Source organism: Schistocerca piceifrons, chromosome X (assembly GCF_021461385.2).
Source record: "Schistocerca piceifrons isolate TAMUIC-IGC-003096 chromosome X, iqSchPice1.1, whole genome shotgun sequence".
NCBI lineage: Eukaryota > Metazoa > Arthropoda > Insecta > Orthoptera > Acrididae > Schistocerca > Schistocerca piceifrons.
In genome coordinates this window covers 78,213,078-78,238,062 of record NC_060149.1, presented here as the reverse complement: position 1 = coordinate 78,238,062, position 24,985 = coordinate 78,213,078, and the positions used below count along the sequence as shown (strand labels likewise).

The 24,985-nt window shown below is 40.9% G+C and overlaps 1 protein-coding gene across 4 annotated transcripts in view; it reads right to left on the bottom strand.

The window, feature by feature from the left end:
- LOC124721535 (MYG1 exonuclease) overlaps positions 1 to 21,770 on the bottom strand; it is a 28,699-nt gene extending 6,929 nt beyond the window's left edge. The window contains exons 1-2 of one of the 4 annotated variants that reach the window (XM_047246561.1): positions 21,548 to 21,770; positions 12,183 to 12,335 (exon numbers count right to left, since the gene is read on the bottom strand). In XM_047246561.1, coding sequence (XP_047102517.1) covers positions 12,183 to 12,291 — 109 coding nt within the window. In that variant the 5' untranslated portion in view covers positions 12,292 to 12,335; positions 21,548 to 21,770. Of the gene's footprint in view, positions 1 to 12,182; positions 12,336 to 21,317; positions 21,427 to 21,547 lie in introns of those variants that run through there. The other 3 variants (XM_047246560.1, XM_047246562.1, XM_047246563.1) reach the window with 3 other exon arrangements.
- Positions 21,771 to 24,985: the final 3,215 nt, after the last annotated feature.

The window sequence follows — 24,985 nt, the reverse complement described above, 5'->3', positions numbered from 1 at the left end:
TTTTGGATGTGAAATCATTTCTGAAAAAGTGTCTACTCCACACACAAATATTTAAACACTGTTAGCATGTGAATATAGTAACAAAATAGATTTGTTTGGTTGGTATATGGATGTTTCACTTGTAACATTGCTAGTTACAAAGACTAATGTGTTCAAAGGTTCGTGGCAGAATAAAACTGTGCCAGACGAAGACTCGAACTCGGGATCTATGCCTTTCGCAGGCAAGTGCTCTGCACAATCTGCTGCAGAGTGAAAAAATTTCATTCTGGACTAATATGTTCATTTTTACTCGGTCCAAGCCACTGTGTTTAGTTTTCTGTAAATGGCCAACATGCAGCCACCCACCCACACACACACACACACACACACACACACACACACACACAGTCTGTACACTGAATCATTACCTATCATTTTCATAGACATCTTGCAGTCCTTTCATCAGCAGCCAACATTGAGCATAAAGAGTCCTTAATGTACTGTGTTTGTAATAGTACTGTCAGGGGAGGTGGGATACTCCATCAGAATGCGAGCCACCACCAATTAAGCACAAATAACATTTGGGGGTACCTCCCTGCACAATGTACAACAACAAGTTAAACAGGTACAACCAATACAATGCTAGGATCAAACAATGGGCACTTTCCGTTACAAGCAGAAGGATCAGTGCCATTTATCATTTGTCTCCCCAATGGTACGCAGTTTGTTGGAGGTAGCAGTAGCCAATCATTCCTTGCCCCAGTCATAATGGATCCAAAGTCTCATCTGTGCACATGAATCAGTGCCCGGTATTACCATTACCAATGTCAACCAGGTGGTCGCTCCCCTGGTTACGCGATCAGCTAGTGTATACCCTGGGATTCCCAAATACAGCATGAAATAACACTGAGATCATACAGAAGATCCTGAATAGCGGACACTAATGGGTAGTGAGGACAGTGTCAGCCAGCCAGTCTACATACTGGTCATACAGTCACTGCATACCAAATAACAGTTAAGTTTTCTCATTAGTGAAATGAAGGGCTTTTGCAATAGCCTCCAGTTTTGCTGTGGAAACGCTGTAAGCTCCTGGTAAAGATTATTGTTCATTACCTTCAGCATGTGTGAAAGCATAGCGTTGTCTTTTCCACATGTTTAGAGCCATAAACACAGATAATTTTAGCACCTTGTTATTTCCAGCAGACTTCGAAGAAAACATTGGAAAACAATAGGGGTGAAAGGATACACACCACAGGGAGCACGTGAGGGTCACACTACTCTGTGGGTAAATTCTAGAGTGAGGGAGGTGAAGGTCCCTATGGAGAATTCCACAATGCATTCCAATTTGGAAGTTCCCCATGGGTCGACCATCAGGGGAGAGGAAAAGAATCTGATACCTCAGATGGCGGATGCTAATTGCACAGCAGTTGATAATGTCAAAACCATAGAGGTAGAAACCTGGGATCAACCAGAAGACCATCAATGGGGCTCTCATGAAAGCCACTGATGGTCAGCCTAAACGCACACATCTGTAGGCTCAGAGAGCTGATCTCTCTCTCTCTCTCTCTCTCTCTCTCTCTCTCTCTCTCTCTCTCTCTGTGTGTGTGTGTGTGTGTGTGTGTGTGTGTGTGTGTGTGTGTGTGTACTGCTGACAAAGGCCTTAATGGCAGAAAGCTTTAATTGTGTATGATGAGTGGCAACTTTCCTTCTCTGGTACGGTTACATTCCATCCTGGATTATCCATTGCTTTATTTTTATTATTATTATTATTATTATTATTATTTGGGTTGAAGGGGGCACTCAACATCATGGTCATTAGCACCCTGAGGAAAAGTCAGCAGCAAAATCTCATGGGTGAGGACGAGGGCTGTCCCCACATGCAGAGCAGTTTATAATGTATTAAATAAAGTCTGCCTCCCTTACCCATCAGTTTAGGGATGAGGCCAGACAGCTCACAAAATTTCACCACCAGTATAACACTGGTATCGGCATCTACGAGAATGGTGGGCAGATCTCCAGCAAGACTGAGGGCTGCCCTACTATCAGTATATACAAGGTGCGACAATATAGTAATGAGACTAATTTTCTTTGCAAGATGTGGCAACCCTGCAGGCTTGTCTAGGCAAAATATCTTTGACATTGGTCTATAAGCTGCTTCAAGTCCCAGCGGTAGATGCAACTGCTCAGTCGTGAGTTGTGCAGTAATAAGTTAACACGTGTTTGTGTCTCTCGTCGTGGAAATGGAACCACATAATATTGCAAAATGGTATGCCATTGCTTTTTGCGTTAAATTGGGTGAAAACGCGACGACAACTTACAGTAAGCTTCAGTAGGCTTTTGGAGAGGTGGTTATGTCAAGAGCTCAAGTTTTTTGTTGGCATAAAATGTTTAGTGAAGGCAGAACGAATGTTTAAGATGAAGACCGCAGTGGACGACCATCAACCTCACGGACGGATGTCAACTTTTCCAGGGTGCGTGAACTCGTATGATCTGATTGAAGATTATCCGTGAAAATGATTGCAGAAGAACTGAACATCAATCGAGAAACGGTTCGTCTAATAGTAACTGAAGATCTTGGTATGAGAAAGATTTGTGCAAAAATGGTCCCCAAAAATCTCACACCACAGCAGCGAGAAACACAGAAAAATGTGGTAGCCGATCTATTAGAGCAAACTGAAATCAATCCAAAACTGTTGACCCATGTTATCACTAGTGATGAAAGTAGCTCCCCCCCCCCCCACCACCCTCCAGTACGACCCAGAGACAAAATGCCAAATTTCGCAATGGTGCTCAGAGGGATCACCCAGACCAAAAAAAGCTCACATGTCAAAGTCAAAAGTGAAATGCATGCTTGTGTGCTTCTTTGATTCCACGGGAATTCTTCATAAAGAGTGGGTACCTCCTGGACAAACAGTTAACCAATATTACTGCAAAGAAATTTTGGAAAGACTTCATAAAAGAGTTTTTCGTGTCCATGCCAACATTGCTGATAATTGGATTCTGCATCACGATACTGCTCTGTCAGTACAGCAATTTTTAACCTCAAAACAAATTTCAGTACTAACACAGCCACCTTATTCACCATATATCGCTCCGTGCGACTTTTTTTCTATTTCCAAGAGTCAAAACAGCGGTCAACGGACACCATTTTCAAACAAAAGATGTCAAGATGTCCAAAAGGCTGTGACGAGGGTCTTTGAAGATATCACAGAAGATGACTTCCTGAAATGTTACCATCAATGGCAGAAGTGCTGGAAAAAGTGTGTGCATATAGAACTACTTTGATAGAGACAAAACTAAACTTGACTAAAATGGTAAGCAACATTTTTTTTCACATCAGTCTCATTACTTTATTATCGCACCTCGTAGAACACACATGGACACAATATGTTGAACGGTAAGCAGCACGCCACAAACTTCACAGAGTGGTGGATCCTCCTGCCGGAGTAGGAGGCCATTGAGTTAAAGGGCTATGCCTGATGTGCAGAACCTCCTTCCGGCGGTGAGGCTGACATGAAATCCGCCAAGCCTTTGTGGTCGATTTGAGCGACTGTAGTTTGTTGTCTGTCACCTGCAACCATTCAGTCTCCCACTGCCACATGATGCGATCTGTCAGAAAATAAGATGATGGCATGCAACAGGGACATTGATGGACAGCACTATCTCAACATGCTTCCCTGGCGACTTTGTCGGCCATGTCATTGCCCTGTATCCCACTGTGGTCAGGTACCCAGCAAAAGATCACCACCTTGCCACGGTGTTGGAGCCGCTGTTAAGTAATCATGGGTGAGCTGAATCAGCAGGTCTACTGGATACATTTGGTTAAGTGCTTGCAATGCGCTAAGAGACTCAGAACAGACGAGAAACCTTGAACAGTGATGTCTGTGAACCCTCTGCAGTGCCATCAGAATGCCATACAACTCTGCATCATGATTTGTAAATTGTTCTGGAAGATGCATTTTAAAAACTCTGTCAGGGAAAACAACAGAACAACTGAAAGCATTATCCTGATGGGATTCATCTGTATAAATAACAATAAAACTGTGGTACATACTTAAAATAGATGAAAACAAAGTCGTAAAAACAAAACCTGGAGTACAAGTTTTCTAGTACTGTGTCAAGCTTAAAATCACTTTGGGCCTCTGAAGATGCCATCCCTGCATGTGTAGTTTGATGCCCAAGAGATCCAGATCCTTGAGACAATCTGTAGCACATATACCAAATGGCTTGGTCACTTGTGGCCAATTCCTGAACAGTCGCTCAGAGCTGGGTTGGACCAATGAACTAAATGCCAATGACTGAGGCGACACAGTTTTTCAGCGCCTGTCGAGCCAAAAGGATACGTCACCAAATCCTGAGTGGTAGTTCACCAGCCTCTGTACACAGACTCTGAACGGAGCTGGTCCGAAAGGCTCCAGGCGATATCCAAATGCCCTCATGATGGACAGCGTCTAACAGCCTGAGGTAAGAAGGACAGGCTGATCCGTAGACCACACTGCCATAATCTAAGCCAGAGTGAACAAATGCCCTGTAAAACTGCAGGAGGCGGGACCTGTCAGCTCCCCATGTTTTTTTCACTAACGCATTTCAAAACATTCAATGACTGGAAGCCCTTTGTTCGTAGGTCTTTCAGGTGTGGGAGCCAAGTTAATTTTGAGTCAAATAATAAACTCTCTTGAAAACTTAAAATATTGTCCCCCCATTGTGACCACTGGTTGGTTAAAACCCCGACGAGCACAGTTTCATTTGACACATGTAGTCTCCTCTGGTGAGAACCAAAAACCAGTTGCCCAGGACCAGGTTTCCAACCTCTTAATGGTCAGCTGTAGCTGCCTCGTCGTCGTCGTCGTCGTAAAATCAGAGGAAGAGAAGAAGATTGCAAAGTCATCTACAAACAAAGAGCATTTGACAGGGCTCCTGACTGCAGAGAAAATGCCATTTATAGTAATGGCATGTGACACTGAACACTGCCCTGGGGCACCCCCCATTCTCCTAAACATAGCAATATGACATGGCATTGCCAACACGATACCAAACACGTCCGTCCTTGAGAAAGGATTTGAACAGAAGCGGCAGATGGCCATGTAGTCCCCATTCATGAAGTTGGCAAAGGATACTGTACGTCCAAGTAGTGACATATGCTTTTTCGAGGTCAAAAAATTCACAAATCAAATGGTTTCGGTGTAAGAAGGACTGCTGTATCACTGTCTCCAGTAGAACTAAGTTGTCAAGGGTGAAACAGTAGTGCCTGAAACCGCACTGGGAGTGGCTCAGGTCACTTCAGGATTCGAGCAGCCAGAAAAGGTGATGGTTGACCATGCGTTCAAGGGTCTTACCCATACAAATGGTAAGAGCGATACGCCAATAACTGTTAGGGGTGCTATGGTCCTCACCTGGTTTCCAGAATGGAATTAATATTGCCCCCTTCCAAGTTGTGGGGTCTGTCCATCAAAACAGATTTGATTGAAACAAGAGAGGAGCTGTCCTTTCACATCAGGGCACAGATGATGAAGCATGGCATAATGGATCTCATCAGATCCTGGAGCAGTGTCTCTGGCTGCAGACAAAGCTGATTCCAGTTCCCAAATGGAGAACAAAAGGTTGTAGACGTCCTTATTATGCAAGAAGAAATTGAGCTTCCTCATCTCTGCAGTCCTATGGAACACCTGAAAAGCAGGAGCTTGCCTGAATGATGTAGTAACATTGAAGACGTGTTCAGCTAAAACCTGGGCCATGTCTCCCGGCCTGTCCACCAAGACCCCATTATTTGACAAGGCCATAAGGGGCATGTACTAGCCTTGTCTGAAATCTGTCTTATTGATTGCCAAACTTGTGCAGTGGAAGTGGTCTGATTAATGGAAGTCGTGAATTCCCCCCACGAAGCCTTCTGCCATTCTTTTATCACTCGCATCGCATGTGCTCTCACAGACCTGAAGGCATGAAGACTGGCTGTAGTTGGACAGTGTTTGAAGTTCTGCAGACATGTTCGTCTGGCCCTGATTGCCAATCGACATTCATTATTCCACCAAGGTACAGGCCATCATCTGAGGTGGTTACTAGACCTGTGGATGGACTCTGCAGCAGTCCGTTAGATCTCACAAGCGATACGGGCCACCACCTCCTGTGCACAATCCTTTTGTTCAAAATTGGCTGTTGACTGTACTGTAACCAATTTTCCCTTTGTATCATCCATCTGTGGTCTCTTGTTGACCACCATCCTAGTTGGTAGGCGGATCCACACTGGGAAGTGGTCACTAGAATGTAAATCTAGAGCCACTTCCCACTGAACTGAGTCTGTAATACCTGGGGAACAAAAACAAAGGTCAATGGCTCAAAAAGATCCTGTAGCTGTGGAAAAGTGAGTCATATGACCCGCATTCAGAAGGCAGATATTCTCAGAATGGACGAGTCGCTCAATCATCCGAACCCTGGAGCAAGTGGTAGCCGAGCCCCACAGTGCATTGAAATCCCCCCACAAGGAGAAATGGGTGTGGGAGTGCCCGGAAGAGTTCTGCCAGTGGATCTGCATCCAAAGCATCATTACGGGGCAGGCACAAAGAACACACTGTGATATTAAAGGTTGTGAGAACTTTCACAGCAATTTCTTGCATGGTCATAGTAAGAGGGACAGGAAAGGAGTGGCATCTGTCATCAAGGAAAATAGCCACTCCCCAATGTGCTACAGAAGTGTATAAAGGAGGTAAGATCATTGCCCTGTGAAGTATGGCTAAGAAAGCAAACAACATTAAGTTTACACATGCACCTTGTTTTAAAGTGACAGGCATGGGACAATCCTGTCAGTTTACAGTCTGTGAGAAGGCCCAAAATCAAGATCTACAACTACCTCAGGGTGTTGGTTTCCAAGTAGAGCTCTGGCTCTAGACTGACCAGAGCGAAACAAGAAAAATCCATGACACATGTTTTAGCACATAACAACTGAAAGCCAAGGTACATAGCCCAAGAAGCAGCTTTTTATAAGTAGTACCGCTTCTTTGATTTGACTAATAAGCTAAGGCCACAAACTGGAGGCTATAGCAAATGCAGAAGTCATCTACATAAAGTATGAGAGTGACTACCAGTCCTGCAAGTCTACTGATGGCTGTGAAAAGAGTGTAACACTCAACACTGATCGCTGAAGGGCATTGATCTCTTGGACATGTGGGAAAGTGAAGCACACACTGACTAATCCAAAATAGCCAAGGTGACAAAAAGTTGTAGATAAAAATTGGTAAAGCACCACAGAAACCCCAATTGTGAAGTGTAATTAAAGTGTGGTGACTACAAACAGTACCATATGCTTTATGCAAATTGAAAAGGAGAGTGATAAGGAGTTAACACTTAGAAAAGGTCTGTAGAATGGCTGTTTTCAACCAGGCCATGTGAATCACCCTCTCAGAAGCCTTCTGTGGACAAAAGACCTCGTGATTCAAGAATCCAGAACGATTGACGGGTCACCACCATAGAGGAAATTTGCATAGCCCAATTGCAAGACCGATTGTATATAGGTGTTAGTGGAAATTAGGTTCTGGTGTGAGGTGTTGGGATTAGAATGATGGTGGTGTCCCGCCACTAGGAGAAGAATTTACCTCCACGTGAGATATAACTGAAAACTATCAGAAGGTAATGTTCATGATACATGTTTGTTTGTCAATTGAGGCAGGACCTGGGGCTATGTTGCAGAATAAGTCAAGGGCTGTAAACAATTCCCGTATGTTCAAAGGTTTGTTATATGGCTCGGGAGCAGTTTTGAGTACAAGATACACAGACTCACTGTTTACATTCTTGGAAAGTGGGAGGTTCAAAAGTAGATGCTGACACCATCAAACAGGTTGAGAAACATTTGGCAAGGACATTGGGATCGGTACACACACTTCCCTTATGTAAGAAAACAGCAACGGTCTTCAGCTGCTGGTGGCCTAGCAGACCATACAGCTTATCCCACATCTGAGAGGAAGATATGTGCACTGCCAAAGAGGAGACATGAGAAACACACAAGCTGTACTGCAAGAGGCCACCAGCAGACAAGTACAACCACTTGCCTGGTGCCATGCCATGTCCAACAACGCGTCCTACTCATCCACTGATAGTGTTGCTAGCTGCCAAAGATATCATTGTCAACTGCGGACTATTTTACTTCTACCTAGTACTGACGAGGATGAAGATTCTTCAGCCAAAAGGCAGAAAAATGACGCTCCACACACAGATCCGTTACGATCCTGCAGTCTGACAACACAGTTCAGTTCCTGCAGCCAACTCAGTACAGTGCCTGCAGTTACACTGCAGAGCATATTTCCATGATTTCCATTCAAAGTCTACATTTCAACTTAACAGTCACTATTTATGGATAACCAGGACAGTTAAAAAAGTGCCTGCATAATTACTTTGAGTCATGGTGACAATATCACAGACAGCCAAGAGACAGCAAAATTTCACTGTATTAGGTATAAGGCATCAGGTGCGATGCATGAAACTGTTACAATAGTTAAGTAAAACTTTGTAATACACTTTTTATAAATGTTATTGTTATTTCTTATTGTGTTGCCACACTTTTGTTCTAGTGCCACCCGTCAAGCAAGTATTTAATTAGTGATAGTACTAAAGTGCACACATTTTATTTAACTGTAACATATTACGTAAATTGAGGGTGGAGGGGAGAGAGAAGAAAGGGAAGGGAAGGAACTATTGATGTCAGCTGCATCAAGTGGGTGTGTGGGTTGGCTGAGAGGTGGGCCAAAACAGCCCGTGTTGTTGTGATAAAGACAGCATCCAGGTGGCACAATAGTAAACACAACTGCCTAATAAGCAGGACATTCCAGGTTCAAATCCCGGTCTGGCACACATTTTCACTTGTTGATGACGCCAATTCTGAATAAAGTCCCGATAAAGCTGACATCAATAGTTCCTTCTCTTCCCTTTCCTTTCTCCCCCCCTCCACCTCCAGTTTACATAATATGTATCACAGCTGTGGATTGCACATGGTGTCTGTTCTTTCGGACATGTCCAAGAGAACAAACACAATGTATACATATATAATTGATTCGCCCCAATGGGCAAAGAATCCATCACCTTCAGTGTGGATGCACAATAATGATTGACCTCCTGCAGGAATCTCAAAGTACCAAGCATGGAGGACACAGACGGGCTCTGCAGATAGGTGGTGTTACGTGGGAATGTGGGTCTGCCAACATGCGTGCCAAGGTAGTCTGTGCAACTGCGATAAGTACTGGGTCCAGGTGGCGCAGTGGTTAAAGCAACTGCCTAGTAAGCAGGAGATCCCAGGTTTGAATCCCAGACCAGCACCATTTTCACTCATGCTGCTGATTCTGCATGAAGTCCCAAGGCACCCAACATCTATAGTTGCCTCCCTTTCATTTCTTCCCCCCCTCCAACTACAATTTACATAATATGTATCACAGCTGTGGACTCCGTGTGGTATCTGTTCTTTCAGACATGTCCAAGAGAACACACATGACGCTTTCATTTATTAACTGTAACAGTAAATGTCTTCTCCCAACACCGACGTTTGGGCTCAATTAATCTTAATATTCAGTACAAAATTCCAACAGCCACCATCCTTTCTTCCTTTTCTTGTTAAAATACGAACCCTTGCATATAGCTGCTGGAAGGTAATGAGGTTGACCAATGAGGGCTATCATATTGTTGAAGAGTATCTCATTGATCCTAGATTATCATCACAATTTATTCAGACCACCATGTGATAGGCCACCACCAGCAAAGACTCATGGGGAGGGACACCAATGTTTTAGCAGCATAGATGATTGCAACAGACATCTCTGAGGATATCATCAATGGTTCCTGAAATAAAAGGGGGGTGAGGGACTATCAAGGTGGTGATGGAGGTCTGTATCTGCCAGCTCACCCTTTGAAGTGCCCAGCATGGTGACCAGTATGTTGAATGGTGACGTTAAGTTGGGACCACTGGAAAGTGGTCCTGTCATACAGATTGTTTTGCACATATCATTTTATCGAATTCACTGTTCAAGAAAATACTGTGAGCCGCAAAAAATGGGTATGGGTTGCATTGTTGAGATAACACAGGCTGAAATCAGAAAGTAGTTTCTCTAATCAGAAGACCCCTTTCCACACTTCCCGATACTTCTACACAGGATATTATGTGCAATGAAATCTCCAAGCAGATGGAAGGGTGAGGGGAGTTGCTGCATCAATTGGATCATCTTTGGATACACTATTTGCTTATCAGGAGGTGTGTAAATATTACACAGGGTGACGGAGGTTACCTGAACCCACAGATCTATCAAATCTGACTGTGTACACACACCCATTCACTACAAACATCAATGTGAATGAGAGTACAGACCCCCTCCTACCCCGAAAATCTCGGGAGGTTGGCACAGTTTACACCGCAGGCACAGTAATGAAACATCCTGGCAGATTAAAACTGTGTGCCGGACCGAGACTCTATCTCGGGACCTTAGCCTTTTGCAGGAAAGTGCTCTACTAACTGAGCTACCCAAGCACGACTCACGCCCCAGCCTCACAGCTTTACTTCTGCCAGTACCTCGTCTCCTACCTTCCAAACTTTACAGAAGCTCTCCTGCGAACCTTGCAAAACTAGCACTCCTGAAAGAAAGGATATTGCGGAGACATGGCTTAGCCGCAGCCTGGGGGATGTTTCCAGAATGAGATTTTCACTCTGCATCGGAGTGTGCACTGATATGAAACTTCCTGGCAGATTAAAACTGTGTGCCAGACTGAGACTCAAACTTGGGACCTTTGCCTTTCGCCGGCAAGTGCTCTACCACTAGAACACTTGGTATGATAGTTGCATTTGCCATTGTAGATGATTGTGTCAACAGTACTTGTTATGCTCTGCATACCTTTAGAGGTCTTAGAAGTGGGTTTTTCTGTTGGTGAAGCAAATTATTTTATGGAGGTGGGGGCTGTATTGCCAAAAATGACTTCATTCCCTCAGGGTACTGTACACATTTCATGACAATGATCTCCTGGATTTTCTTCTCACAAATAAATACCACACATTCTAGACTCCATGTAATATGACTGTTACAACAAATGACATATACACAAAGCTATACATAGGGTACCTCATTCATGCGCAGTAAACCGCTTCTACCACATGCAGCCTGGCCTGTACACAGCATGTTAGTATGCCCCGACCTTTGGCTCTTTAAACAGCACATGGGGTTGGCAATGTAAGGTCAAGAATTTCAGGTGAATGAAGCCAGCATAATTGTACTTCAGGAATCTGGGTACATTAAATGTAGGTATGAATTTTCTGTTCTTCTGTAGTTCTCTATGAACCTCTCTCATGATATTATTTATTGACTACACCTTGCTTACATTCCTGAAACAACTCATTTGTATTCAAATGCATAAGGTCCCTGCAGCTAACAATTTCTTTGTTGGAGTCCAATGCTGTGTGTAGCTCATGGTGATTGGCTACTCACAAAGTGTATTACCATTTAGCAACTTTTCTCCTTGGGAAACTTTTGCTGTTCCACAGAGGCCCAATGTGCAGCCAGAGAAAAACATCAACCGAGACAGTGGCTGCATGCAATCCTGATGGTCAAGTTCCCCATTCTCCAACAACGTTACAATCTTATACCTTGCAATGATCCACTGAAGCAGGTCCAGAGGATGGTGCCAGAGAACTAGCTGTGCTCACCAATCCTCAGCTCAGGAACTCTGGGTTCACCAGACCGGTATCCACCATTACTGGCTTGGCCTCTGATGGGAGTATACAGGATAATTAAAGAGATTAGGCTTGCTGTACAGATACAGAATTAGTACAGGGGCCCATAGTCATAAAACACACAATTACATAAGAGCTGTGAGCTCCTTGTGTAGATGAAGCTGTTGGTATGTTCAAGAAAGAATAAACAAATCATGTTTTTCATTTTGCTTGGTTCTGCTTTCTATTCCACAGAGGATATTTTTGTATAAATGTCTCTCCCCCTCATAACCCATGGAAAATGAAGTAGTGTTACTTCATCAAATCTTCAACATTAGTAATTACATTTCTGGCAGTTCTTTTAAATAAGAAATGAAGAAAATATACTTTTCATGTTAAACAGGCTGCTGTTTAGTTTTTGACATGTCTAATGATCACTGGTATGTCACTTAGTGAATAAGAAAGTCTTAGGTAAGAAATATAGTTTAATAAAATGAAAAATGCCTATCAAACATTATTTTCAGTTACTGACCTTTCTGACAAATGTGTAGTGGTCTGTGAAGGTGAGATCTAAAATGACAACAGTATGCTACACAGAAGCGCTTAATCTGGATGGAACCAAACAGTGCTGATGGCAACATTCACTGTCTTTGAGAAATGTCATCTTCCCATTACTCAAGTATTTCTAAAACAAAATAAGGACAAAATTAATATAGTATCTACAGTAAATAAAATGACATTCAAAATTAAACTTTTAAATAAGTACGAGGAGCCGTGCAGATTAAAACTATGAGCCGGACTAGGACTTGACCCCTGAACCTCGACTTTTGCAGGCAATGCTCTTTATCAACTGAATTATGCAGGCATGACTCAAGACTTGCCCTCACAGCTTCACTTCTAGCAGTACATCTCCTATATTCCAAATTCACAGATATCCTGCATACAATGCAGAATTAGCACTCCTGGAAGAAAGGATATTATGGAGAACTGGCTTCATCACAGCCCAGGGGATTTTCGCCTAATGAATCTTTCACTCAGTAGCAAAGTGTGTGCTGTTCTGACCATACACTATTAAGTTAGGTAACTGATGAAACCCAGTGCACCACATTACAAACAAAAGTTCTTTCCTAAACACAAGTCCACGTGTAGTTCACATAATGCCTCAAAAACACTGCTTCCAATGCTGTTTAGCATATCTGCAATATTTCTGTTCAAGTCTCTTTCACAATCATCGAACAAAAATGCACTATAGAAGTTGTGGAGGAAATATCTTTGAAACATGATTGTGAATTTCATGATGGCTTCAAACTTTTCATTGATCATAAATTGGGAGTTTCACAGGGAACAGGAGAAAGAAGCCCTGCCCCACACACAGTATGGTGCAGTAGCAGTTAAGATGGTGTAAACCAGCTTGCTTCCAGCAATGCACCCACTATATCTATGGTTTGTGCATCTTCTAAGCTATCTTCTTTGAATGTGAATAGTGAGCTTTGTTTTCAGAGAGATGCTCATTTGTAGTATCTACTTCAATAATAATAGCAAAGACCATACATACACAGTGCATTGAATAGAAACACTGCATTCAACAACGACTCCTACAGTGTTATTGTATACAGTATTGACTGATTACCAACACTGGCAGTTGCTGGAAATAAAACATTTGCGGCCAGAAATTTTCTGAATTCTAGGGAGCCAAGTGCTCCAGAAAAATATTACAGTTTTTTTTAAATGAACACACCATCATTTGACTGTATTGTTATTTATTTAATTATGACCCAGGTTTCAGCCTTTTATGCCATTTTTAAGTGATTGAGTTTATGTCAGTAACGTATATTGCAGGACATCAAGCTCAAAATTGGCCAATTTTGAGCATGACGTCCTGCAACATAAGTTAATGAGAAACTAAATCACTTGAAACCGGCACAAAAGGCTGAAACCTGGGTCGTAATTAAATGAGCAATAATACAGTCAAATAGCAGTTTGTTCATTTAAACATTATTGTATGACTGTTGCTCAGTAACATCGAAAAAATATTAGCTACAGGTTGTACAATTCCTATGCGAGATAACCAATGGAGGCAGCAGAAACATTACACCATCTCCACTGAATATGAGCTCTCTAGATTTACCAGACAGTTTTCAGAAACAAATTTCACCTTTCTACCGAACCTTCACATTTCAAACACTCTGTGGATCTCTTAAGCTTTCATATTGACAATACCAACTTATGATCCTAGAAGTAAATTTCTAAATTCATTCAATGGCTGCTGTCACACATGCTTGACAAGAACCCCAAAAACCTAGAGCACAACTATAGAATTAGGTGCACTGCACTTACTCAGAACCCTTGCCATCAAATCATCTATAGTCTGTTCACAAAGAGATAAACAATAGCTCCCTAGTTTTTGATCAGCAGAACTGTGTCAGCTTTGACTCATTCGTGTTTTGTGCCCAGCCGCTGTCAACCTCAGATATTTAATACCAAAGGAGAGAAGCAAAGACAACAAGTTTAATGTCCTGTTGATATTGAGGTCATTAAAGGCAGAATCAAATATGGAACTTCGCATATGCAGCCACTTTGAAGTACCCATTGTTGTGCCCTGTTATGTTGTGTTCCCAATTAATACATCTTGTGATGAAATGGTTCATGGCCCAACATAGGCAACACCTAAGACTCCTTCACTCCTCGGAGACAAGCAGGGAGTCATACTTTCCAGAGTGGAGCTAGAAACATAACAATCTCACTTAATGTTGCGAGCAGGAGAGCAATAAAGAGCAAGCTTCAGCTCTGAGAAGAATCTTGGGGAATCACTGGAAACTCCAAAAAAGTAAATTTCAGTTCAATTTTTTCAGTTTGACAGTGCTTTGAAATTGCATTCCTTTTAAATTACTTTAAAACAGGTCATTTAATTTATGTGTGTAAAAGCACTGTTGTTATTGAGGAGCTCCTGGCACTGTCTCCCTTACAATGAGAGGTCGTCAGGGGTAGGACCGACTTTTTGAAACCAAACACATGGTTGCGTAGGTTAGGGTCCCAAGTACTGTTTTATATTCAACAATCATTTAACCAGGTGGTCTCTTATTTGTGGCTAATCAACAGAAAAGAATTTCCCGTGATCCACTACATGACTTAGGTTGCAATAACAAATTTCATTTTTGAAACCCCACTGAAATGTAGTGATTTGGGTTTTTGGCTGGTAAGATGAATGTAGTGGGTAGGTATGCTAAAGTTCAATCATGTCTTTTTGTTTTTACATCTTTATAGGAATGACTGTCATAATTATTTTTATTCAATAAATTGGGGGCTGTAAGGTGTGACACCTGGGACCACAAACTACACAACTCAGCTTTACACATGTTAATAAATGTCAAAATTTCAAACATTCTATTTAATTACCATAATTTAAGTTTTACCACTGGCTCTTTTTAATTCTGAATTGCCTTATGAGAACTTATGTGGAATTAGTAGCTACCAGCACCATCATCCAACATGAAACTAACAGTTTTGATTTTGCAAATTGTGTACACTTTTGTTACAACCTATCTCAGTTCTTACTTTTATAGACAACAATATGTAGCAGATGATGACTTATATGGTGCCCACTAGATGGCTCTGTCAACACCGCTTGGAGCATAAATTGATGCATGCGCAAGTGCTGTGCCAGCACTGTGCATGGTCCCAAACACCTTGACAGCCTCTGAGCGGTGAGTCAGTAGGTGGGGTTTGCTTCCTCTGCTCCCTACATCCCCCTGAGAATTTGTTCATCTCCTTGCAAACACACTATAAGTCGCCCATTTCCTTTCTCTACTGTGATTTAGTATGTAACCCAGTTTCATGTAAGTTCCTAGTATTACCACTAGGCCTACATGTTCAAATGGTGTGACAAGTTCCAGAAGTTTAGTACTCTCTTGTAATCTACATCTATATACAAATACTCCACAAACCACCATACGGTGCATGGCAGAGGATACTTTTTACTACTATTAGTCATTCTCTTGTTCCACTCACAAATGGAGCAGGGGGGGGGGCACGACTGTCTAAAAGCCCACATCGAGCCCTAATTTTTCGCATCTTATCTTCATGCTCCTTATGCAAAATGTTTGTTGGAGACAGTAGGATCACTCTGCAGCTGGCCACAAATGCCACTTCTCTAAATCTGCACAACAGTGCCTTTTGGAAAGAGCCTAGTCTTCCCTCGAGGGATTCCCACTTGAGTTCACAAAGCTTCTCAAAAATACTTTTATACTGATCAAACCTACCTGTAACAAATCCAGAAACTCGCCTCTGAATTGCTTCAATGTTGTCCTTTAATCTGACATGGCGGGTATCCAAAACACTCAATCAGTACTCAAGAAGGGCTTGCTCTAGTGCTCTATAGCCACCTCCATTATGGATGGCTACACTTTCCCAAAATTCTCCCAATAAAACAAAGTCAAGCACTGCCTTCCCTACCATCAACCTCATGTGCTCACACCATTTCATATCACATTTCAACAATAGCCTAGATATTCAATCTAAGTGACTGTGTCGAGCTGCACCCTACTAATGCTGTATTCAAATGATGCAAGATTGTTTATCCTACTCATCCACATTAACTTACATTTTTCTACATTTAGAGCACTCTGCCATTTATGACACCAATTAGAAATTTTGTCTAAGTCATCTTTGTGCACACCACAGCGTAATGATCAAATAGCCATAAATTGCTTCTCAGCCCGTCCATCAGGTAATTTCTGTACATGGAAAACAAAAGCGGTTCTACTACAATTCCCTCGGGCACTCCTGATGGTACCCTTGTCTCCAACTTGCTGTTGAAAACCATGTACTGGTTTCTATTACCAAAAAAGTCTTCGAGTCATTCTCATATCTTAGAACCTAAACCTTATGTTGTGACATCCATAAACAGTCTGCAATGGGGCATATTGGTCTGTAATTATGTGGGTCAATTCTTTTACCTTTCTTATATACAGGAGTCACCTGCACTTTTTTTCCATTCACTTTTGTCTTTTCACTGCACGAGAGATTCATGATAAATGTAGATTAAGAGAGGGATCAATGCCACAGAGATCTCTGTGTAAAACCAAACTGGGCACCTATCTAGAACTGTTGACTTATTTGTTTCCAACACTTTCAGTCACTTCTCTACGCCACAGATAACAATTTCTACATCCTCCATGTGGGAGTCTGTACAACATGCAATTTTGCCAGTCAACATTTGCATGCTCCTTTTTGAAGAGTGCAACACTCCCAGTTCCCTCAGCATTTTGTAAATTTGATTATTAAACTGCAGAGGGTCCTTTCCAACTTCAACCTACTTACTTTGCAGTTTAAACTTTGTCCATGGTCCCTCTACATCAGTCATAATGGAGCTAAACGATATCTGTTCACTGTCTAAGTGGGATGCTAACTTGTGCTTTCTGCTTTTTGTAGCATAAACTCTCTCCTGGCCTTCTTGACAGCTTTATTAACTTTAGTAACCATTGTCACTATGATGACATCAAGTCCTGTTTCTATACTGACAGTGTTTATGTAAGGCGTGTTTATAGCTAGGTCTAAAATATTTCCATTGTGTGCGAGTTGTCTAACTAGTTTCTCAATGCAGTTTTTGGAAAAAATGTTCAGAAATACTTCACAAGACTGTCTATATCACCTACACTGAATCTGTAAACATTTTCATCTATACTTGGTAAGTTAAAGTCACCTTCAACTAATATTGCATTATCTGGGTATCTCTGCAATGCTAACCGTAGACTTTCTTCGAATGACTCTAGAACTGCCACAACAGAATAGGGTGACCCATAAAAACATCCATCAATTAACTTGATTTCACCTAGACCTCTGTGACTGATGGTTACTGCCCATCCAAAACAAATAAATAAATGATTGCTGAGCAAATATACATGTGACTACTACTCAAGTTATATCAGGTTTTCCCTCAATCTTATGTCCATTACCTTGCCCTTGCCCACACACGGGAGTGAACCACTACCTAGCAAATCACAACAAAATTCAAATATGTCATTCTGCATTTACTTATGAACTTCCAATGACTATTTTTCTGTAGATAATACCATGGTCAGTGAACAATACTGATTAGTGCTGCAGATACTAACAAACTGTTTGTTTATGCTGAGAGCACATTGGACCCAGTAGCTTTCTAGAGGCAAGGAGAGATATTGTTATATATGCCTCTTAATACTGTCATAAGAGCATGGGAAGTTTGTTCTCTAGCATTGTCCAGCATTAAATAAGCATGGTTTCTGTTATTTCTCTGGGGAAAAATGCTGTAGTTATATCATTCACATACCTATCAGAATTTATGCTTTGGTGAAGAAGATTGGTCCAATACATTGTGTTGCACTAACTGCTCAATACATTGTGTTGCACTAACCGCTCAATACATTGTGTTGCACTAACTGCTCAATACATTGTGTTGCACTAACTGCTCACAACACTTCTGTTTTCACATAATACAGGGGCTCTTGATGTAGATGATGATGAATTTCAGAACTCTTACATTTATTGTCTGAGAGTCCACATAACCCAATAAAAGCAACCATGCTTCATAAAAAAAAACAGCATTTTAGAATCAATCTCCCCCACATGCACAGATTGCAATAGCCAGTTATTGTACTGGTGGCAAGCAACAGTCTCTACCAATACTTTCTAAGATTTCAATTTGCATTTGTGCACATGTTTGGGAGCAGATGCTGCTGAAACTAGTCTTAAGTGTCTACACAACACAGGACACCGTGTTTCCAGAGTATATGAAACTGCCTTAATTATACAGTGGTAACATTAGTTTTGTTGGTAACCGACTTTTCTATATGAAGCTTTCAATATTGCTTCAGCTTTCAAAGAAACTGTCAGCTTTTCACCCAATCTACAGCTTGGGCTACTCTACAGATCAGCATAATCAGCATACCACTAATATTTCATATTCACACTTGATGGCTTCATCAACCGCAGCCAAATTGTCATCTTTCAACCTAAACTATATCTTAAGCTATGCTACAGATCAGTCTCTCACCACAAACAACATCAGAAAAAATACAGAGAAATAAGTGTTCTGTTCTCTTGCTGTTTACACATGTACATCACACACCACAAAATAATTATGTCACAGCTGACATCCAGTATCGATAGTTCAGTTGACATTTGCTCCAGCTGTTTTTAGTGTTGTTTTTAAGCAGTTCTGCTGCTGTTTCCTTCATCCTTCCTCCCCCCCCCCCCCCTCCCTCCTTACCACAAAACTCAAACTTAATGCAAGTCTCTCCACCACTCCCACCCTGCCTGCCAGATACTGGGTACTCCCTTGTGCTCTTGCACTTAACCACCTGACTGCAAATTGTACATTGCTGAAGCCACAGTTCAGGTTTCTACAGCATTTTTATACTGATAAGGCTATTTACAAATACTGAGAAAATATAATACAACAGATACATTTCAGGCCACAGGTACATTCTGAGATCTGTCAAAGATGCTCCACTGGGCAAAATCACAAAATCTTTAGAAGTAAATTAGAATGTCATGGTGTCACAGGGACATCTGAAAAATGGTTCAAATACTATCTCTCAAAAAGGAATCAAATAGTGTCAACAAGAAAGTATGTTTCTACTAAAATATTGATCATTATCCAACTGAAAAATACACGCTTCTCACAACCTTTCAAGACCCTTACTTTTTCTGTGCATATGTTTTCTACCTGATCTTTTCCCATTAAATCTCAAAAAGACACTGTAGCCTATACAGTTGAAAATTTTCAAGAGGTTTCCACCCAAGGTACGTCCTACACCATTGATGAATATATTTACAGAACCAAATTACATTCTTAATATTAGTATCTAATATTATTTAATGTGAAATTGACACCTGCGCTTCATTGCAGTAATGTAATAAACGTAAATATTGAAAACCACTTGCAGTTTGATTCTGCATAATTACACCTGCCCAATAAATGTGATGCATTACAGTCTACCATATACAAATTTACTGGCTTGTGACCACTTTGATTTTAACATTCAAATGATAATATACTCTTAACACATCTTTGACAATCATTCCACTTATGATATGTGAAAGGAACATTAGCAGATAAGTTCTTGGGCCCTACTAGCCAATATTAGATATGAGTCACCATGTCTCACTGGATGCAGACTTCGAAACCAACGACCACAGTAATGGTGAGTTTGAATGGAAATCACTCTCCCTTAAGGATATAGTAGCTGAAGCCAGTAACTCGGAAACTTATGGCAGCTATGGCCTCTCCAACTTTATTGTGAAACAAATGGCCATCCCCTGTGCCACTTTATAAACTGGATGTTAGAGGAACGTTCCTTTCCTCACTGCATAAAGCTAAGTGTAATTTTACCACTGCATAAAAAGGGAGATAGGGAATCACCACAAAATTACAGACCCATTGCCATAGACCCAGTTTTATATAAAACCATTGAAGTAATAATGAAAAAGCAATGCAATGAATATTTCGAGAACAATCACCTCTTAAATCAGGTCCAGTATGGACTTTGTGAAGGTCAGTCCTTGCTTAACCCAGAGCAGGATATTGCTTTAGCTGTCTTTAACAGGATTTGAACATAAATAATATAGATGTGCCACACTGCTTGACCTAACAAAGGCCTTTGACAATATCATATAATATTCTTGTAAACAAACTTAAACAGTGTGGGATAACTGATAAGTGGTTGGCATTACTACAATTGTACTTGTTGAGTATGAAGCAAATAGTCAGGCTTTCTGACTGCTATAAGAGGAACGGCATAGGAATCAGTGCTTGGACCATTTTTGTTCACTATTTATGTTAATGATCTGCCCAGACTGCTACCTTTGAAACCCACAGTATATGCAGATAGTACCATGTTTATTATTTCTTATAATGACAAAAGTACTATGGAGGAAATGAATAACATTATTGCTGGTTTAGAGCAAATGAATTAAAATCAAACAGCTGTAACTGGGTTTTCACCTTTACACAAAACTGAACGTGTACACACACACACACACACACACACACACACACACACACACACACAAAAATATCTATTACGTGCATGTAGGGTCTAAGAGCCAACACTATGCCAAATGTATTTCATTGAGTACAAAATAATTACTGCCCCAAAAAGTCTATACACATTTCACACCCTTATGCACACCAAGAATAACTGGAATAAACAACACAAGATTGAGTGGTCACTCACTCTTACAGAACTGGAACTCTTTGAATATTCTCTGGACTAGACTTAAAAAACTTTCTGCATGCAGGCAGGTCTCTTTTCAACAAATTACCCAGTGGGAATAGGAAGTTAAATGCTTATAAGTTTAGAAAGATAATAGATTCGTAGCTGAAAGAAAAAGCTTTCTATACTGTTTATGAATTTTGTAAATAGAAACGTAGTGATCTATTAGTTTAATTATAAACATACAGCGTCCATCCTTATAATTCATAAAATAGTGTGACATTTTATAGGTAGTGTGGCCACATTTAGCCAATATAATTATCAAGTTATCCAGTTGCGTGCTGTGCAATACAATCTGTATTTCAAAAGCACGGTGCCTTATGCAGCTTGAAAGCTGTCTCATGGGCTAATCAATTAATGAAACGTTTGTTGTTCAGTCAGTGGTGAAACCAAATGGATTTGTACATATTTACGTTTACTGTGCACAACACGTGTCCAACATCATATAAATGATCGTCTAGCTATAAATAACGTGACATGGCAAATGTGTACAGTGATAGCACTTCCTGTATAAACGAACGGCTTCTTTCATTAGTTAACCGCTGCTGGAAAACCAGTGTGCTCACTGACAAAGTCACAAGAGTACGAACAATAAAAAAAAAAAAAAAAAATAGACAAAAGGGCAACTCTATCATCGACTTACAACACATAATAAGTAACTTCCTTAAAACAATATTTACATATGAGCACTCCCAGCAATCAGCTTTAACACGTGTCGTGTACTAAAGCCGGTATTACACGACTATCCGCCGCAAACGGTACTGGTCTAGACTCTAGCGCGACAGCCATCTAGCGGTAGAACGGGTGAAACTACGAAAATTAGCAGACACATTAACCGCGCGCCGGAATAGAGAGCAGCTCTGCCACTGCCGTCAATCGGCGCATGCGCACTAGGCAGCGATAACTCGCGCAAGCGCAGAAGGGGTATTGTAGTGTTTTCTGTAGAGGTGGGCCAAACGGTTATTCTGGAGTAACCGTTATCACAGTTCGAGTTATTCTTTGATAACCGTTATCGTTAACGGTTATTAATAACTGCCAAGTTATTTTTCGCTAGCGAATACCGATAACTCCGACAGTTAAATAACGACATAGTTGGAATGCATCAGTTTAGTTATCAGTATAACTGCGAGTAGTGTGAAATAGCAGGAATGTCGCATGAATCGTGTCATAACCTCAGCTTATTAACTCCGGGTACATTTTAGTTGATGTTAGAACGATTATTAGTGTTTCAGATTATATGTTTGTAGGTTATCGGTCGCTATTAGAAATATTATCTTCGCAGCTGCGACTGAAAGTACACGGAACTTCGCCAAAGCACTGTTTAAGTAAAATGTTAACAACGTGCGTTTTTAAGTATGAAGTAATATGTAAACTGAGTACTGTAGGTTAAATTCGAAGCTTAATTTCTTGTGCTGCTCACATAATAGAATAAAGTGTACAGCCTTGTAATACAACAAAATATACGTAATGTGACAGATTCGTTTACTCCTGTGCTGTAAAAGCTAGTCCTATTGGGGAAAGTGTGAGTACGCTAATCCAAGTTTTATGTCAGATTTGCAAACTGCTCGATTTCTCCAGCGACAGCATGTTTATAACATATGAAGACATGCAGATCGAAAAGGTTTGACAGTGTTACATTTCTGGGACTACAACTCGATAATAAATTCAGTTGGGAAGGGCATACCACATTTTTTCATTCTATTATTTCATAAGGGAGCTTATTCTGTGGTAACTCATCAAACGTAGCAAAAGTTTTTCGCATGTAAAAGCGTGTAATAAAAATCGTTTGTGGTATCAATTCAAGAACATCATGTAGGAACCTGTTCAAGGAAATTTGTATTCTAACCACTGCTTCCTAGTATATTTATTCCTTAATGAAATTTGTTACAAGTATTTCCAACCAATAGCTTAATACATAATATCAGTACTAGAAATGGGAACAGCAATCTACATAAAGACCTAAAATTACTTACCTTGGTCCAAAAGGGGTCCAATATTCAGGAACATGCATTTTCAATAAGCTGCCAGCAAGTCAGCAACCATTAAAAACTTGGTTTCAGATAAGGCACGGTTTACAGTGTGTTTGAATGACTATTTGATACATAAGTGTCTGATTCCACCCATCATCAATATGCCGGAAATGTCTATTTTAAGTGTGTCTATGACGTCACTACATACACATGGCAACAAACACGAAGATACATATAAATAATACAATAACATTTCCCACCAAAAATACAATCAAACCAATGGGACAACTGCAGGAAGTTGGGGGTTTTAGGGTGAGGACAAGCTAGTAAAAAAAATACACCATGATCCCAAAACACAAAATGAAGAACAAAAAGAAAAAAAATACAGCATTCTGCTACACCAACAAAAATCTGCAGGAATCGGACACTTCCCTTGAACAATATAGGTCAACTATAGGTGACCATACCAAAACACCAATACCCACAACTAAAAGTACGAAAATTGGAATCAGACATTTCCCTTGACCTACATAGGTCAACCTCAGATGACGATACTAAAACATCAACACACACAATTATGAAAATGGGAATCGGTCATTATCCGGTGACCTATATAGGTCCACCACAGCTACTGATGCCAAAAAACCAACACCTACAACTGCGAAAAATAAAACCACAATCCCAAAAGTCCACAAATCAATCATCCCTACATAAATTAAATCACATTCAATACTTCATAAATACACAAAACATCACAGCTAGAAAAAAAAAAAAAAAAAAAATTAATTACCACCAGCAAATTCCGGCACTGCAACCTAGATCGACAGCCCCCCCCCCCCCTCCACACACACACACACACACACACACACACACACACACACACACACACAAAAAAACCAACTCATAAACACCGTGCCGTAATGACATTCACACACCACAACACCTTTACGTCGAAGCAGACTGGTGGAATCAGACGCTTCCAGTGACCCCTCCTTCTACTCTGTAGATGAATATCGTAACAGAGACTGATAGACCAGCTTAGGTAAAAATTCTGCTGTATTTCAGTTTTGACAGCACTTGGTTGCAACAGTCAAGATCGGGTATTCTGTGTACGATAAATTTATTAAAAGTACGTAACTGTGTTTTATTCTGTCAGTGTACCAATTCTGTAAATATTAGCAGTTACTGTGATATATTCACGTATTTTGACAATCTCCTGACAAATGATGAGGATAATAATTATTATATTCCACTGTATTATGTTATACTTTCTGACATGTTATTTGTCATTCGCGATGGCCAGCGGCTATTTCCGTAGCAGTACCAAAATATTTGTTCGCTCCAGTTACTATCCTCTCTGGAAATATCACCTGGAACTACGACCTTTAACTGGAGTCACCGAGTAAGGAACGTCTAGACACACAGTTATTCCGTTACCAGCTTCCAGGTTATCTGTGGTGGTAGCCCGATAACTACCAGAGAACTAGAACTACGAGCCAATAACGATAACTGCCAGAGGAGAATACCGGCTCTGACAGTTATTTCCATAGTCGCTCGAATTCCTTAGTAACTTTCCTTGTACTACCCGTCCAAGCTAAATTAACACGTAAGGCGGTGGCTTAAGGGAACGACCGTACTTGTTAATGCCTGTACTGCAGCTCCTATCAGCCACGGCTCGGACATTAACTTTATTTAATTGTTTATTCTAAAAGTAACGAAGGCCCACGAAATAGTACACAGTTCTTATCAACAGATGGCGCGCAGTCTCACAGTTATTCCCATGGTCTATAGAACGCCTTCCAAATGCGCAGTACGATCTTCGGTCAACAGATGGCGCGAGGTACTGTTGACACTAAACAGTTATTGAAATAACTGCCAGAATCAGAGGAACGGTTATCGCAGTAACCGTTACTTCTCAGTAACCGGTTATTTCTATCAGTTACGTTATTTTTTGCCACCTCTAGTTTTCTGCTTGTTATTTGCTTACTGCTTGGTGGCTAGTAGCTCATTTCAGATTTACATGTTGGGAATTTTCCGCGTTTTTTTCATAAATGCAGAGAAAAAACTTTTTTTCCCAGTAGACTATCTATTATACTAGCTGTTTGTGAAAG